Raw genomic sequence first — 15191 nt, 5'->3', positions numbered from 1 at the left:
TCACCAATTATGAACCAATAGGAATAAGCCCTCAAATTCAGTTGGAAAAGAGGTCAGGGTGCTATTTATAAATGCAGAGAGGAAGTGTTCACAGTAGGCTGTGAACATCTGGTTGTTAGTCTAAAACTGTGGCTCTTAGATTCAAAGAAATGGTGAAACATACATTTGTGTGACGATGTTTAAATTGGAGTGTTATATGTGTGTGTGTGTACCTATTTTAATTGCACATTAAAAAACCTTTGTGTTGAAGTGCAATATCATTCTAGCTTTGACTAGAGTAAACTAAACATTGAAGTTGTTGTCCAGTGTGGAAGATGCTTTGCACCGGAATCCTGAAGAATATGTGCTCAGGTCAAGGGTTCTTTTTTTTTTTTTTTTTTTTTTTTTGACAGGCAGAGTGGACAGTGAGAGAGAGAGACAGAGAGAAAGGTCTTCCTTTTGCTGTTGGTTCACCCTCCAATGGCCGCCGCTGCAGCCGGCGCACCGCGCTGATCCGATGGCAGGAGCCAGGAGCCAGGTGCTTTTCCTGGTCTCCCATGGGGTGCAGGGCCCAAGCACTTGGGCCATCCTCCACTGCACTCCCTGGCCACAGCAGAGAGCTGGCCTGGAAAAGGGGCAACCGGGACAGAATCCGGCGCCCCGACCGGGACTAGAACCCGGTGTGCCAGCGCTGCAAGGTGGAGGATTAGCCTATTGCCACGGTGCTGGCAGGTCAAGGGTTCTAAGGTGCTAGATATTCTTCAGCTCTCAGGTGATAGGTGTGGCTAAATGGTAGAGGGTAAGAGAGAGCTGGCACTGGATAGATGTATTTAGGGGAACTGCAGCTGGTCATGCCTTTCCATGAGCCCCTTTCCATCTGTGCTTGTAGAAACTCTGGAAGATGAAATCTCTCTGCTTGCCCAGGAATTGTGGTTCTACCTTAGAGATCTCACCATCAGAATTTAAAGTAAGTCCCAGACCTTATCCACTTAACTTAAAATTCAACATGGATAGCTTGCGAGAGAAAAGACTCACCGAAGTTAGGGAGAATGCTAAGCACTTAACTATGAAGATGCTATCTAAAATACCCAAACCTAGGTATTAGCTGTGCTAAACAACTTTTCATATCAAGGACAGGAATGGCCACTCCTGATCTTCACTGGATGTAGGAATGGATATTAATTTCTGCATTTTGAGAGTTGTGTTTTTCAGATTGCACAGTAAATGAAACTAATGAAAATGTAGCTTAGAACAACCCTTTCTCCTTGATCCAAGCCATGAAATGCTTTTGCTATTTTAGGCTCAAATTTCGATTATTCTCCATCCAACAGGTAACTAATTAAATATTTATTGCCAGACACTGTTCTAAAATCTTTTTTGCATAATCACTCTTCATTCTACAGAAAACCTTATTAGGTAGACATTGTTATCATCCCTGCTTACAGATGACAACATAAAGCTTAGGAAGAGAAAGGGCTTTGCCTAAGCCCATACATCATAGTCCATGGCAACTCTGTGATCTGTGGTAATTACTGGGGCCTGTGTTCTAGGACTTTAGACTTTAGTGCTGCAGGTAAAATCATCATTCTCCAAATTCTATCCATATCTTTATTAATAAAACTCTGCTTACTTTTTGTTAAGTGCTCTGTGGGTTTATCAGAAAAATAATTTATAGGACGAATATAAAGGAATATTACATGTCTTTGCAGGCAAAGAATACCAATCAAATCAAGAGTATTAATGAAGTATAAGTATGATCAAGTTTAATATTGTAGATAACAGATGAATTCAAGATAGTAACCAGCATGTATTGTGTACTTGCAGCTCATGTGGGATGCTGTTTTATAAGTCTTATATATTTCACTTGTTTAGTCCTAAGAGAAATAAATTTTAATATGAAGTATGTCATCCTCATTTTATAAAAGACTAAACAGTGCTTTAGGGAATTTAAATAACTTAATCAAGGTCCAGAGTTAAAAGGTGGAGAAACCTGGGTTGGAATTCAAATGTCATGCAGGCTACACTGCTGCTTGGTAGGAATTAATGAAGTAAGGGATGAGATAACAAGAAGCCTCATGGATGTGGTGGTTCTGCACTTGTGAGTCTTGAATTCCCCTAAAAGGAAAGAAAAGACTACATACAGGGATTTCAATTTGAAAAAAATCTTCTACCTCTTCAAAAAAAAAAAAAAAAATCTTTGAGGCTGATGCCAATTGCGTACTCTAGCTCCATATTTCTTTTTTATTATGGTAAAAATCATGTATCACAAAATTTAATGTCATAACAATTTTAAATGTACAGTGCAGTGATGTTCTATATATGTTTTTGTTGTGAAATACATCTCCGCAACTTTATCATCTTGCAAAACTGAAATTCTTTTTTTATTTTTTATGATTTATTTATTTATTTGAAAGGCAGAGTTACAGAGAGAGAGGGAGAGACAGAGAGGTCTTCCATTTGCTGGTTCACTCCCCAGATGGATAGGAAATGAGAAGAGCTGGAACTCCAGCTGGGGTCTCAGGCATCCCTACTATACCATGGCGCCAGCCCCTGAAGCTGAAATTCTCTACTTATTGACTGACACCCACCTCTCTGTTCATCCCTGATCATTACCCTTCTAGCGCCTGTGAATTTAAGTACTTTAGGTGCCTGATAGAATTCTTTGGTATTTTCCTTTTTTGTAACTAGCTTGTTTCAGCTTAGCATAATGTTGTCAGAATTCCTCCAAATCATAGCATATGACAGGATTTTCTTCCTTTTCTTTTTTGTTATGGCCTAATAGAATATTTTTATTTTTCACTTAACAATGTTACTGAAATACGGTATGTATACCAAGAAATGCATGATAATGATAAATGAGTTTTTTTGTCCTCTGAGCACACCTAAAATCAACACCCAAATAAAGAACAAAATATTGGTAACTCAAGAGTCCTTACTATCCCTCCATCTCCATTTTTTTTTAACATGAAGAAAGAAGAGTATATTTCCACTTACATGGTATGATTCAGTGAAGCGAAAATTTAGAAATGCCAAATAATATGTCATCCACACCATTTTTAGATTCTCTCTCTATATTACTTTCACAAATAAGAGAAAACATGGCATTTGTCTTTCTGGGTCTGGCTTATTTTACTTAGCATAATGATCTCCAGTTGCATTCATTTAATATTCCAGTGTGTGTTTTAATTTTGTTTACTCTTCTGCTGTGGAGATTTGGGTTGTTTCCATAACCCTACTCCTTTTGTACCACATTTAGAGTTAAACCTCTAAGATTATGGTTAGGTATACTTTTAAATTAGTACTTTCTCTTCTAGTGAAGTAGTTTTTACCATCACTCTTGACAGCTTACATGGGCGATGGATATTTATTTTTGTCATATTTGATTCTTCACTTTTGTCTTCATATTATTGCAGTATGTCAGATGTTCTGTAGTTTCAATTCAGTTGCCCTTGGCAGTGATATGTGCAAAGTAAAATTTAGTAAACTAAATGTTAACGTTGCTTGATATAGTAATTTCAGAGATGTTTCCCATTAATTTGTTATTGTCTTTTAAATATCAGGAAATTCATGTAAATTAATATCAGCTTCAATTTTTAATCACTTATTTGGACACATACTCCCATAATGAAACTAAAAGGTGTTGTAATTTGAACTTGTGAGACATTTACAAAGCATGTGCTTATACATAGCTTGACAAAGGAGATACAAACCGTTATGTATTTAATCTTTCTCTTCTATGAAGTCAGTTGTGTAGCTATTAGGAGGCATTACAGGTAATAGCACAGGTTGTAGAATCCACATCTTAGAATTCTGGCTCCACTGTTTCTTTGTGGTGTGACCTTGGGCATGAGGTTTTCTTCTAAAGCAGCTGTGAGGATTAGATGGGCTCCTTCAGAGATGGTTTGTGAACACATCACAACTACTGGCTAATTTAGCAATATAAGTCTGTGGAATAATGAAAGAGGGTGCATGGGGAAGGAGTAGGAGTAGTGGTCAAGGTAGAGAACATGGGGAGAGAGAAGGTCAGACCTGTGGGTGACCACAGTTAAAAAGACATGATCAGATTGAGGGAACTGAACTTCCTGTGAGGGGATAATGTTGCCACATGATAAGGCAGGTGATGGTAGATGAGAGGGATACCAGATGACCAATTTCACACTTTTATTGAGGGCTAAGCAATCAGGCTAGAACAATAAAGTAGGAGTCTTGACCTTCAACCTTTTGCAATCTGCTCTATATTGTGAGATGGAGTAATATGTAAACAAGCATATTTTCTCTAAACCACTTCCTCTTCTGTGTGGTTGTGGGGGAATAGTCAAAGAAGAATATTTTGTCTTTATGAATACTTGCTGAAGTTAATATCTCATTATTAAAGAATGATTTTGCTTGATTTGAATGGCAACTTATTTCTCATGACTATGTTTTATATTAGGCAAAGGTGGATTTCTGTAATATCTGTAGCTTGAACTAATTATTTTAGCATGTTATGCATATGGATACTTTTAATTTTACAAGGAATTAGCTGTTTCTGCATACTAAATTGAGGGCAGGAACATTTTTTTTTTTTTTAAATCATCTGTAGTGCCAGGCACCATATGGGGAGCCAATTGATTATAGAGAGTTGGAGTTAAAATTTTACTTGAGATTTCTACCATAGATATCATTGTAGGGGGTCATAAATCACCTTTCCTGTCCACTAGTGCCACTCAGTTGTTGAGACCACCAAAAACATGTTTTCATATGTTTCTGAATATAATCCTGTGACATAGTTCAACTGTGGGACTTGGGTCCCATGACTCTGGATAACAGTAAACTCTCATTTTATTTTATTAGAATCTGTGAGATTTGTAGTGATAACATTCATTTAACAGCCAATTTTTTTTTTTTTTTTTTTTTTAGATATTTTCAGCCCTGTGATCCTCTGGTTGTTAAGCCTATTGTTTCATCCCTAAAGTTGTTTCTGACTTTATTATGATGATTTTTTTAATTTTGAATAGGTTAATTGTATGACTGAATTGCATTGTATTATGCTAATTTTCCTTCATAAGATATTAGAATCAGGCAAAGTGATTACAGACTTATTAGGATTGACTATTGAATGATCTTGTGGCTTAATCAAGTGACCATGGCTGCCATTTGTTTCTTTTCCTAGCTCAGCTAAGGGATATAACACAAAGCTCCACTGGTAATCAGTGGAGTGGGCTACTTGTGATGGTTTTCCTTACTTGAGGCATTAGACAGGGAAGGCTGTCCCAACCTATTTAGTTTTTTAAAAACCCAACAAATAGTTTGGTAAATTTCTAGCCAACCTACTCTATCCAACTCCTGATTTCAGGACCTCTCAATGTTTAGATAGAGCAGAGAAATAGGCCTTTGCATTTGTTTTTGTTCTTTACCTTTGTGGTGACTTAAGCAAAATTTTAATACTACTTGTGCTTTCTACTTGCATTACATCATCTCAAAGCCAGGAAGAAGTCATTCAGCGGTTATTTATTGTGTGTCTTCTATGTGCCTGACAGTGTTCAAACTTAAAAGCTAGAACAGTGACCAGTAGACAAGATTTCTGCCCTCTTGGGGCAGTTGGTAGCTATCAGGTAGTGAATCACAAGGTATATTTGTTTGCATGGAGAAGATACATTTGAGTACAGATCTACTTAAGTGATGGAATGAAGCATGGGTATGTGTTAGAGAAGAGGGCTTGAAAGAGATGGAAGCTCTGAGAGGTAAAGCCATGAGTTAGGTAAAGGATTGAGGTCAGCACATAAGCTGTAAAGTAATGGAAGAAAAAGTGAGGAAGATGAGGTTGGGAAGTCGCATGGAGAGATATGGTATTACTTTTGTTACAAAAATAATTATTCTGGCTCTTTTATTGAGAATCTTCTGTTTGGGAGGTACGGGACCAAAATAGAATCAGGACTATCAATCCAGTAGACTATTGGCAGTGGTTTAAGGTAATATGGTGTCTTGGATTAGGTTGTGAGCAGGGGAGGAGATGAGAAGCAGTGGGATTTGGAACATATTTGAAGGTAGAGTTCAATGATATCATATTTAGTAAATGACATGGCAAGGAGGTAGATAGCAGATGTTCCTGAATATTGCTTTCCTGTTCCTTTTACTTCATAATTGAAATGGCTCAGGATCAAATGGGCATATACACAACCACATCTCAATTCCAACTATTTGTATATTCTCTAAACATGTATTGGGTATGCATCATGCACTGTGTATGTAAACAATTAATTTGATTGGCATTTATTGGCAGTTACGTGGGCAGGTCGTATTCTTGGCAGAGTATGTTGTGGGTAATAAAATAATAATGATAAATACTTAGCATTTGTCATGTGCCAATTGGTGTTGTATGTACTTTTCATATATTAACTCATTTAATTCTCAGAACAACCCTTATGAGGTAGATACTATTACACTCCCATTTTCCTGATGAGAAAACTAAGAGCTTAAATACTCACACAAGCTCACTAAGTTAGTGTGTGGAGTAACTGAGAATTAACCTAAATTGTTTGCCTTTAAGTCTTGTTTACCATGCGATGCTTTGGGAGAAGCAGCTATGATTAAAAATAGTCATTATGATCTGAATATCTATATTTATCTATCTATATATATCTATATCTGTATCTAGATATCTAGATATATTCCCCCAAAATGCATGTGTTGAAAACTCCCAAGGTAAAGGTGTTAGGAGGTGGGACCTGGGCAAGAATTTGGCATAGTAGTGACGATGCCACTTAGTAAGCCCACAACCTGTGTTTTAGTTCCTGGGATAGTGCCCTGGCTCTGCCTTTGATATCAGCTTCCTGCAAATGCATACCCTGGGAGGCATGGCAGTTGGGTTCCTGCCACTCACGTTGGAGACCCAGATTGAATTCTAGGCTCCTAGCCTTGACCTGACCCATCACCAACTGTTGAGGTCATTTGAGTAGTGAACCACTGGTTGGAAGGTCTGCCTGTTGTCTCTCTGCCTTTCAAATAAAATTAAAATAAATAAAACTCTTTAAATATTTAAAAATATAAGGCACTTAGGAATTGATTAGGTGATGAAGTAATAGTATTAGTTACCTTACACAAAGCCTGAGGAAGCTTGTTAGCTGTCTTGTCTTTCAGCCATGTGAAGACACTTAAAAGCCTTGAACTATGAAGAATTGACCCCCACCAGACATTGCCTTGATCTTTGATTTTCCAATCTTCAGAACCACCAGCAATAATTCTATTGTTTATAAATCCTGTCCAAGGTATTTTGTTACAGCAATCCAAATAGGCTCAGATAAAGGAATAACTGTTGTAGGAATAGGGGAAGATAATGTGTATCTGTTGCTCAGTAGAGACGTTTTGAAGGAAATGGCATTTGCATTAGACCTCAAAGAATAGAGAAAATTTCAGCCATGAGAAATTTTCACCACAGAATGACTGTGGTTTTGAAAAATATAGTGATAGAAATGTATGTTGCTAAGCATCACTGTGCGTGTGTGCTAGGACTGCTTTAACACTTAATGATGGGTTATTGCATTTAATCTTCACTGATGCTGTACCTTTGAGTGTGCCGCTCCCCCGCGGAAGTGGGGAAAGTGGCAGGGGGAACCGCCCTTCCATTTTGTTTCCATTTTGTATGAAAAGATTTGGAGACACCAATGTGGACATGGGATGGAAATGGAGAAGGTGGGATCTGAACCTAGGCTGACTTCAGACTCATGTGCAATTGTGTTAGTAATAGCATTTCATCTAAGGGGAAAAGAGTAATGACTCTTTGTGGAGATGGTAAATAATTTAGAATTGAAACTACAAAATTTGTTGAACATTCCAGTTACTATTCGATGGTTATAAAAATAAATATTCACTGGCACTGCTCTCTGCTGTTGTTCCTGTACCATATACAGATCCATAGAATGTCACTTGGAGAGTCAATTGGATGTCAAAGTGTGGAGGACTATAATTTCATATTAGAATTTGCACCTTTAGACTTTTTATCAAGTTAGGCATTCCAGTTTCTTTGTACCTAATGATCTACTTGGTGGTAGAGCCTCTGTGAGAAGACTGGACTAGGGAATGTCCTTGGTCATTTAAAAGTCATGTGATTGGAGGACAGCGCTGGCAGTTAAGTATAGAGAGGATTCTGTGGCCTATGGAAGAAGAGCTGCTTCCATATTCCAAAAATGAATCAGGCTCACTAGCCAAGTTCAGCATGGTGAATGGGAGTAGAAACAGATGGTTTTGGATTGAGCATTTGAAATGGTTTTCCTTTACTCTGCCACCAGGAAGTTTATGAAGATTCCCCCTAGGAAGGGAAACTCTTTGTGTATTAAGACACAAGAACACACACGAAAAACCAACAACATAGACATTTCAACTTCTTCTGCCACCTCTGCTGACTTCTTCCAACCCCTAATACATGTCCCAAATATTTTGCAAAGTTCCAAGGTACTGTTATTGACCTATAGAGATAGGAGTAATTCATTCTGTTTTAAGGGGTCATTAGGAAGTCTTCACACAGGAGGTAATACTTGACTTTGCAGATTTTACATGGCGTATAGGAAAGCATATATAGCATATGTAAAAGGAATGGGGCTATTGGGCAGCTTGTTGCCTCAGCAGAATGATGATAATAACCAACGTGAGTGAAGATTGTTGATAGATTCACCAGTTGAATGTGATCCTGGAGTTAGTACATAGGAACACCTATCTCGTAGGAAATATAAACCAGAAATGGTGTCTGGCACATAATTGCTATTTTTCATCAGAAGTACCTGATGTTATTATTAGAGACCAGAATGTGACGTGGGCCCTAAGAAGCTTAGACTTTAAATCTGTTGGGGATGTGAGTGACATGCCATGGTTAAATTTGTGGGAGTTTACTGATACTTGGAGTCTGGCCTGAGAGATTTAGTCAGAGGCCATTGCAGTCATCTAGGCAAGAGGTGCAATGAGAGTATGATCCAGGGTAAAGACAATGAGGATGGAGGAGTGTGTTGGACAGTGCAGTTGCCAAAACAGCATACCACAGACTAGCTTAAACAAAAACGAATATTTTGTCATAATTCTGGAAGCTGAGATGTCCAAGATCAAGTTGATGGTTGTTGGTTCCTGGAGTGGGCCCTCTTCCTAGCTTGCAAAAGGCTGCCAACTTGTTGTGTCCTCATACAGAGGACAGTAGGGGGAGAGTGAGCTCTCTAGTGTCTGTTATAAAGGATTAGTATTATCATAGCAGGGTGCCATCTGTATGACCTCATTTTACCTTAATTACTTCCTTGGAGAACCTCTCTCCAAACAGAGTCACATTGAAGGTTATGGTTTCTGTATATGAATTTTGGAGGAACACAGTTCTGTTCATAGCAAAGAGTAAAATCAAGAGCTTGCCTCCTGACTTGAATGTGAGGATGACCTTGAGATTGCTCTGTGGGCTTCAGATTTGGGTGAGTGAGTGAGTGAGGCTGCCACTATGATGGTAGACAAGGTCCGGGAGGTTTCTAGTGTGCAGGTGTTGTATTTCATTGAAATATTTTTTCCTAATAAAGATTTTGTGAAGGTTAGTAAGCCAGAATATGATTTTCTGTAGCTTGTTCTACCCAAAAATAACATGCTTTAATTATAGATCATCTTTCAAATCCATTTCCGTGAACTTTTTGAAGACTGCACATAAAATTTACCCTCCTAAGTAATTATGAACTTGATAAATGACTCCTTGTATGTATGGACTTCGAAAATTTTCGCACCAAAAGAAACATCCTTTAATTCCATTTACCACAAACATTTGAAATGCCTTGAATCTACTTATTGTTCTGTTGACAGTGACTATATCAGTTTGTGATGTGCTCCAAAAATAGTACTTTTATTTACAAAGAATTGTTTGAAACTTGAGTGGTTTGTCTGAATCTGAGAATTAGGACTTCAAATGGTGTTGTTTCACTTTTTTTTTTTTTTTAACATTTGGCAGTTTAGGTGATACCACACCAAGACGTTTCCTGCCTTTCATCTCTTGTTTGTATTTTGCTTCTCTGCTCCAACAGCATGACTTGAACAAGATGTCGGTTTTCCCTCTTATTGTATACCTGTTTGTCAGTGTTTGCTAATATTTCTAAATAGTTGAGGAAATAGTTTATGGACAATTGTCCTGTAAAACACGCAGAGTCCTAGTAGTGCCTTTTGGAGAGCTGTTGCAAGATGTGATTTCCAGAGCGATTGCACTGAAGCTCGGTGAGAGGCATTTACCTTATTTGGGTGTGTCTGATTGCTTCAGTGTGTGTTATGTATGTTATGTACTTTTAGCTTTTATTGAAGTATGATATACTGAGAATTGGATATATGCATTCTCATAAACTAAACACACCCATATAACCTGCATCTAGATGAGTTGACTTTTTTAAAAAGTTTAATTATGTTGTTTGGCAGAAAAATGAACCCACATGAATCTGCTTCATGGAGGAAATTGTGACCTTTGAAGTTTTTCCTTTTACTTTCGTATTAGCGTGTTTCCTATTATGAGATGTGTTTAAGAATTAACTAACCCTTCAACTAGTTTTATCATATATTGCTGTTAATTGTTTATTTATAATACTGCCTGTCTTTTTGTAAAGAAAGATAGTAACCTGAGAAATATGTGCTAGCTGCTCTTTGAGTCTTTGAAGGAAAGTTTACTGAAGGACAAAGTTATTTATATTTAGTTACTTAAGTAAAATTCATGTGGCCAGCATTCTGGCATAGTGACTTGGATTACCACCTGCAACACATGTGTCCCGCATGGGAGCCAGTTCGATTCCTGGCTGCTCCACACGGTCCATCTCCCTGTTATGTAGCTGGGAAAGCAGCTGAAGATGGTCCAAGTGATTGGGCTCCTGCACCCATGTGGGAGACGCTGATGAAGCTCATGGTTTTGACCTGACCCAGCCTAGCTTTTACAGTGATTTTGGCAATCAACCAGTGAATGGAAGATCTCTCACTCTTTCTCTCCTTTTCTGTAATTCTGCCTTCAAATAAATCAATCAATAAATCTTTTTTAAAATAAAAATGAACTAAAACTTGGAAATCAAAAGAATGTCTTTCAGTACCTTGTTGGAACTCTTTTTTAACAGACCCAAACTAAGGATATATAATTCTTTTTTTTTAAAGATTTTATTTATTTTATTTGAGAGAGAGAGTTACAGACAGTGAGAGGGAGACAAAGTTCTTCTGTTTGTTGGTTTACTCTCTAAATGGCTGCAATGGCCAGAGCTGCGCCGATCCGAAGCCAGGAGCCAGGAGTCTACCACGTAGGTGTGGGGGCTCAAGGACTTAGGCCATCCTCTACTGCTCTCCCAGGCCACAGCAGAGAGCTGGCTTGGAAGAGGAGCAGCCGGGACTAGAACCGGAGTCCATATGGGATGCTGGCACCGCAGGTGGAGGATTAACCTACTGCGCCACGGCTTCGGCCCCTATAATTCTAATTCTAATTCCTGTGGTTATCTTGGCTACTTACTCTTTGAGCCTTGTTACACACTAGGCAAGTTATCTTATAGACTTTTTAAAAAAAATTTTTTTTGACAGGCAGAGTGGACAGTGAGAGAGAGAGAGACAGAGAAAAAGGTCTTCCTTTTCCCGTTGGTTCACCCCCCAATGGCCACTGCAGCCAGTATGCTGTGGCCAGCGCACTGTGCTGATCTGAAGCCAGGAGCCACGTGCTCCTTTTCCTGGTCTCCCATGCAGGTGCAGGGTCCAAGAACTTGGGCCATCCTCCACTGCACTCCCAGGCCACAGCAGAGAGCTGGACTGGAAGAGGAGCAACCGGGACAGAATCCATCTGGCGCCCCGACCGGGACTAGAACCCGGTGTGCCGGCGCCGCAGGCGGAGGATTAGCCTATTGAGCCGCTGCGCCAGCCTTAGATTTTTGTCCAGTAGAAAAGATAAATCTGAATGCTATAATTTTCTTCGTCAGTAGAACATTAGCCATTTTTAAAAAGATTTGTTTATTTGGAAGGCAGAGTTTACAGGGGTAAGAGGAGAGAGAGAGAGAGAGAGAGAGAGATCTTCATCTGCTGATTCATTCCCCCAAGTGGCCACAACAGCTGGAGCTGGGCCAGTCTGAAGCCAGGAACCAAATGCCTCTTGTGTTTCTGCCATGTGGGTAGTCTTCCATTGCTTTCCCAGGTGCATTAACAGGGAGCTGGATTGGAAGCGGATCAGCCAGGACTCACACGTGCCCATATGGGATGTCAGCATGGCAGGAAGCGGCTTTACTCATTGTGCCACAGTGCAGACTCCAACATTAGCCATTTTAAAAAAACTAACCTGGCTATCTGATTCCGAAACTTAAAAAAGAAGCAACAACAGCTTTTCTGAAGGAGAGTATAATCCTGTTACACAAATGCTCGTGGAACCAGCCTTACGATCCTGTTATTTAGTTGGTTGGATAACACGTTTGACACATGTTCATTCTGTGGTTGCCTGAGAGTCACCATTTAGCCTTTTGAAAATGATAGTTTGATATTCCCATACTGTTTCTGTCCTGTTTATTCACACTGTGCCCAGGGATTGACTTTCTAGGGCATGCAAGGCAATGCACAGCTTCCAAACACTGCATTGTCCTAGTTTCTTTTCTGTTTCTTCAGAGAAAGTTGATAGGGCAAAACTAGATTTTAAAAATTAAAAAATCCTAATAAATTACTTTTATTTTTTTTCCTAGGCTTAAGAACATAAAGTAGTCATTGTGGAAAATAACATTTTGAGAAACTTTTCTGTTGCAAGTGATAGAAGAAAAACGAATAGAGAAGTGCATCCTCTTGTGTGTGTATCTCACTGTGCTACTTTTGATAACTCAGCTTAGGAATGAAGCCACCATTATGTCCTCAGTCAGTGAAATAAATGTTGATATCAAAGATTTCCTAATGAGTATTAATTTGGAGCAGTATCTCTTACATTTCCACAAGTTTGGTTTTTATACTGTGAAGGACTGTACAACAATCAATGATACTGTGCTGCACAAAATTGGAATATCGCCCACAGGACACCGTAGGAGAATACTTAAACAGTTACAGATAATCTTGTCAAAGATGCAAGATATCCCAATATATGCAAATATTCATAAAACAAAGAAGAATGATGACACTTCAAAGGATTGCCATGCTCCACCTTCTGATCGGAACACCTGCAGAGAAATTTCCAACTCTGATAGTACTCACACACCTAGCTCAACACAGTTGGAGGCTGTTACACAAAGTCTTCATCAAAATGACATTGGTATGGAACATAGCCAGTCTCTTAAATCAGATGATAAGCTGTCTCTTCCTAAACGTGACTTCCCCGTTCCAGATCAAGAACCACGCCTGAATTTGGGTTCTTCTCATGATAGTTCATTTGGTAGTGAAAATATTAAAATAGAATCTTTGATTGCAAAGAAGACTGTGGATTGTACAATTGAGCAACAAACAGAAAAAGTTGATTCAATATTGGAGACTATCAGCAAGCTTCCTAGTATTGACCCTGAATGTCTTTCTTCCCTTGGCTCCTCAACATCAGATGCAAATTCTGTAAATGGATCCAATGGCTTAGTAGAAGCATCACCTCCATCCCCATTCTTTCAGTTTCAAGGAGAAATGGTTGTGAATGATTTGTACATACCGTCATCACCAAACTTGGCACCGATGAGAAGTCGCAGCAAGTTGGTTTCGAGACCATCTCGCTCTTTTCTGCTAAGACATCGGCCTGTACCAGAGATTCCAGCGTCAACAAAAGGAATTTCAGGAAGGTAAGGATTTTTATGACAAACTATAAATATTCAATTTGTGACAATTTTGTTATTTTTATCAGTTATATTTTCAGTCTTTCTAAGTTGGACTTTGATTATTTACCTATTCAACAAATCTGTACATTACTCTCTTGTAAAATGTTTTTCCCTCATATTTGTTTTGTATATTATTTCTCAGAGTGAATTTTCAACTTATAACAGCCTAGGACTTTTTAGCGTTCTCCTGTTTAGTATGAGGAACATCCTTCCTCCTAACTCTATCTGAATGTTCCTTCCCCTGCCTTCCCTCACACCTGGTCTTCCGTGAGTGAAATTCTCCTATATGAATTTCTGATTCTCTCCCCACTAGATTTCTTGTTCTTTGGCAAGGGACACATTTTCTGTTTTTGCATTTCTACTTCCTGACACAATGCTTGGCATAAACAAACATCTATTGAACTAGGTTACCAGTCGCTGTGATATGTGGAAAGGGTGTAAAGAGATTGAATCTAAGAGCTTCCAGTCTAGTGGAGAAGCCAGATGTTGAAAGATAGTAACAGGTACACCATGAAGCAGGTCCACTGGCAACTCTAGCATCCAGTGTAAAAGCCAGACACCAAAAGACAGTAGCAGGTATACAGAGAGGCCAGGTGCAGCAGTAACTCTGATATCCCGAAGATGGCCGCTACTAACTAAAGGTAGGCTATTGTGTCTTTTGGTAGCTGAACAGTGAGAGTCCAGCCAAGAGTCTTCATTGGTTTCTCAAAGTTCCACTAACATACGTAGTTGTGATTTTTTTTTTTTTTCCAGGATGGGGTAGAGAATTACTTTTTCCACTTAGTGGTTTTTTTTTTTTTTTGACAGGCAGAGTGGATAGTGAGAGAGGCAGAGAGAAAGGTCTTCCTTTTACTGTTGGTTCACCCTCCAATAGCCGCCACGGTTGGTGCGCTGCAGCTGGCGCACCGCGCTTCTCCTGGTCTCCCATGGGGTGCAGGGCCCAAGCACTTGGGCCATCCTCCACTGCCTTCCCGGGCCACAGCAGAGAGCTGGCCTGGAAGAGGAGCAACCAGGACAGAATCCCGCGCCCTGACCGGGACTAGAACCCAGTGTGCCGGCACCACAGGCGAAGGATTAGCCTAGTGAGCCGCGGCGCCGGCCTAGAATGGTGTTTCTGCGATTCTCCTCTTCCCCCTTGAACTGTGGCTGCACCTGATTCTTGGGCCTTTGGTGATTGCAGTGTGAGTTGTCTTTACAAAGGAAAGGTCACAGTGTAGTAGTTCAAAGAGAAAACAGGGCAATTTGCAAGACTCTTAACTTAGTACCTCCTATTAGAGCATAAACTTTGAGAGCTGATTAATTAATTTGTATGTTGACATCTATAGTGCCAATAGCCAGGTTTGATATTGAGTAAATCAGTAGTAAGAATGCCATTTATTAAACAAGTGCTTATTTAAATTGCAATTTTCCATGGATTATCTCATCTTCATAGTGGCCCTGTGAGATAGG

The 15191-nt window shown here is 39.3% G+C and overlaps 1 protein-coding gene across 9 annotated transcripts in view; it reads left to right on the top strand.

The window, feature by feature from the left end:
* The window catches only part of ARAP2 (ArfGAP with RhoGAP domain, ankyrin repeat and PH domain 2), a 209540-nt gene that overhangs the window by 3551 nt on the left and 190798 nt on the right, over positions 1–15191 (top strand). For 6 of the 9 annotated variants that reach the window (XM_070069627.1, XM_070069629.1, XM_070069624.1 and 3 more), the window contains one exon: positions 12645–13706. In XM_070069627.1, coding sequence (XP_069925728.1) covers positions 12802–13706 — 905 coding nt within the window. In that variant the 5' untranslated portion in view covers positions 12645–12801. Of the gene's footprint in view, positions 1–868; positions 947–12644; positions 13707–15191 lie in introns of all 9 variants that reach the window. The other 3 variants (XM_070069628.1, XM_070069625.1, XM_051830596.2) reach the window with 1 other exon arrangement.

The sequence above is a fragment of the Oryctolagus cuniculus genome, chromosome 2, assembly GCF_964237555.1.
Source record: "Oryctolagus cuniculus chromosome 2, mOryCun1.1, whole genome shotgun sequence".
Taxonomy (NCBI): Eukaryota; Metazoa; Chordata; class Mammalia; order Lagomorpha; family Leporidae; genus Oryctolagus; species Oryctolagus cuniculus.
Note: the sequence above shows the minus strand (reverse complement) of the source record. Positions and strands in the feature narration are given on the sequence as shown.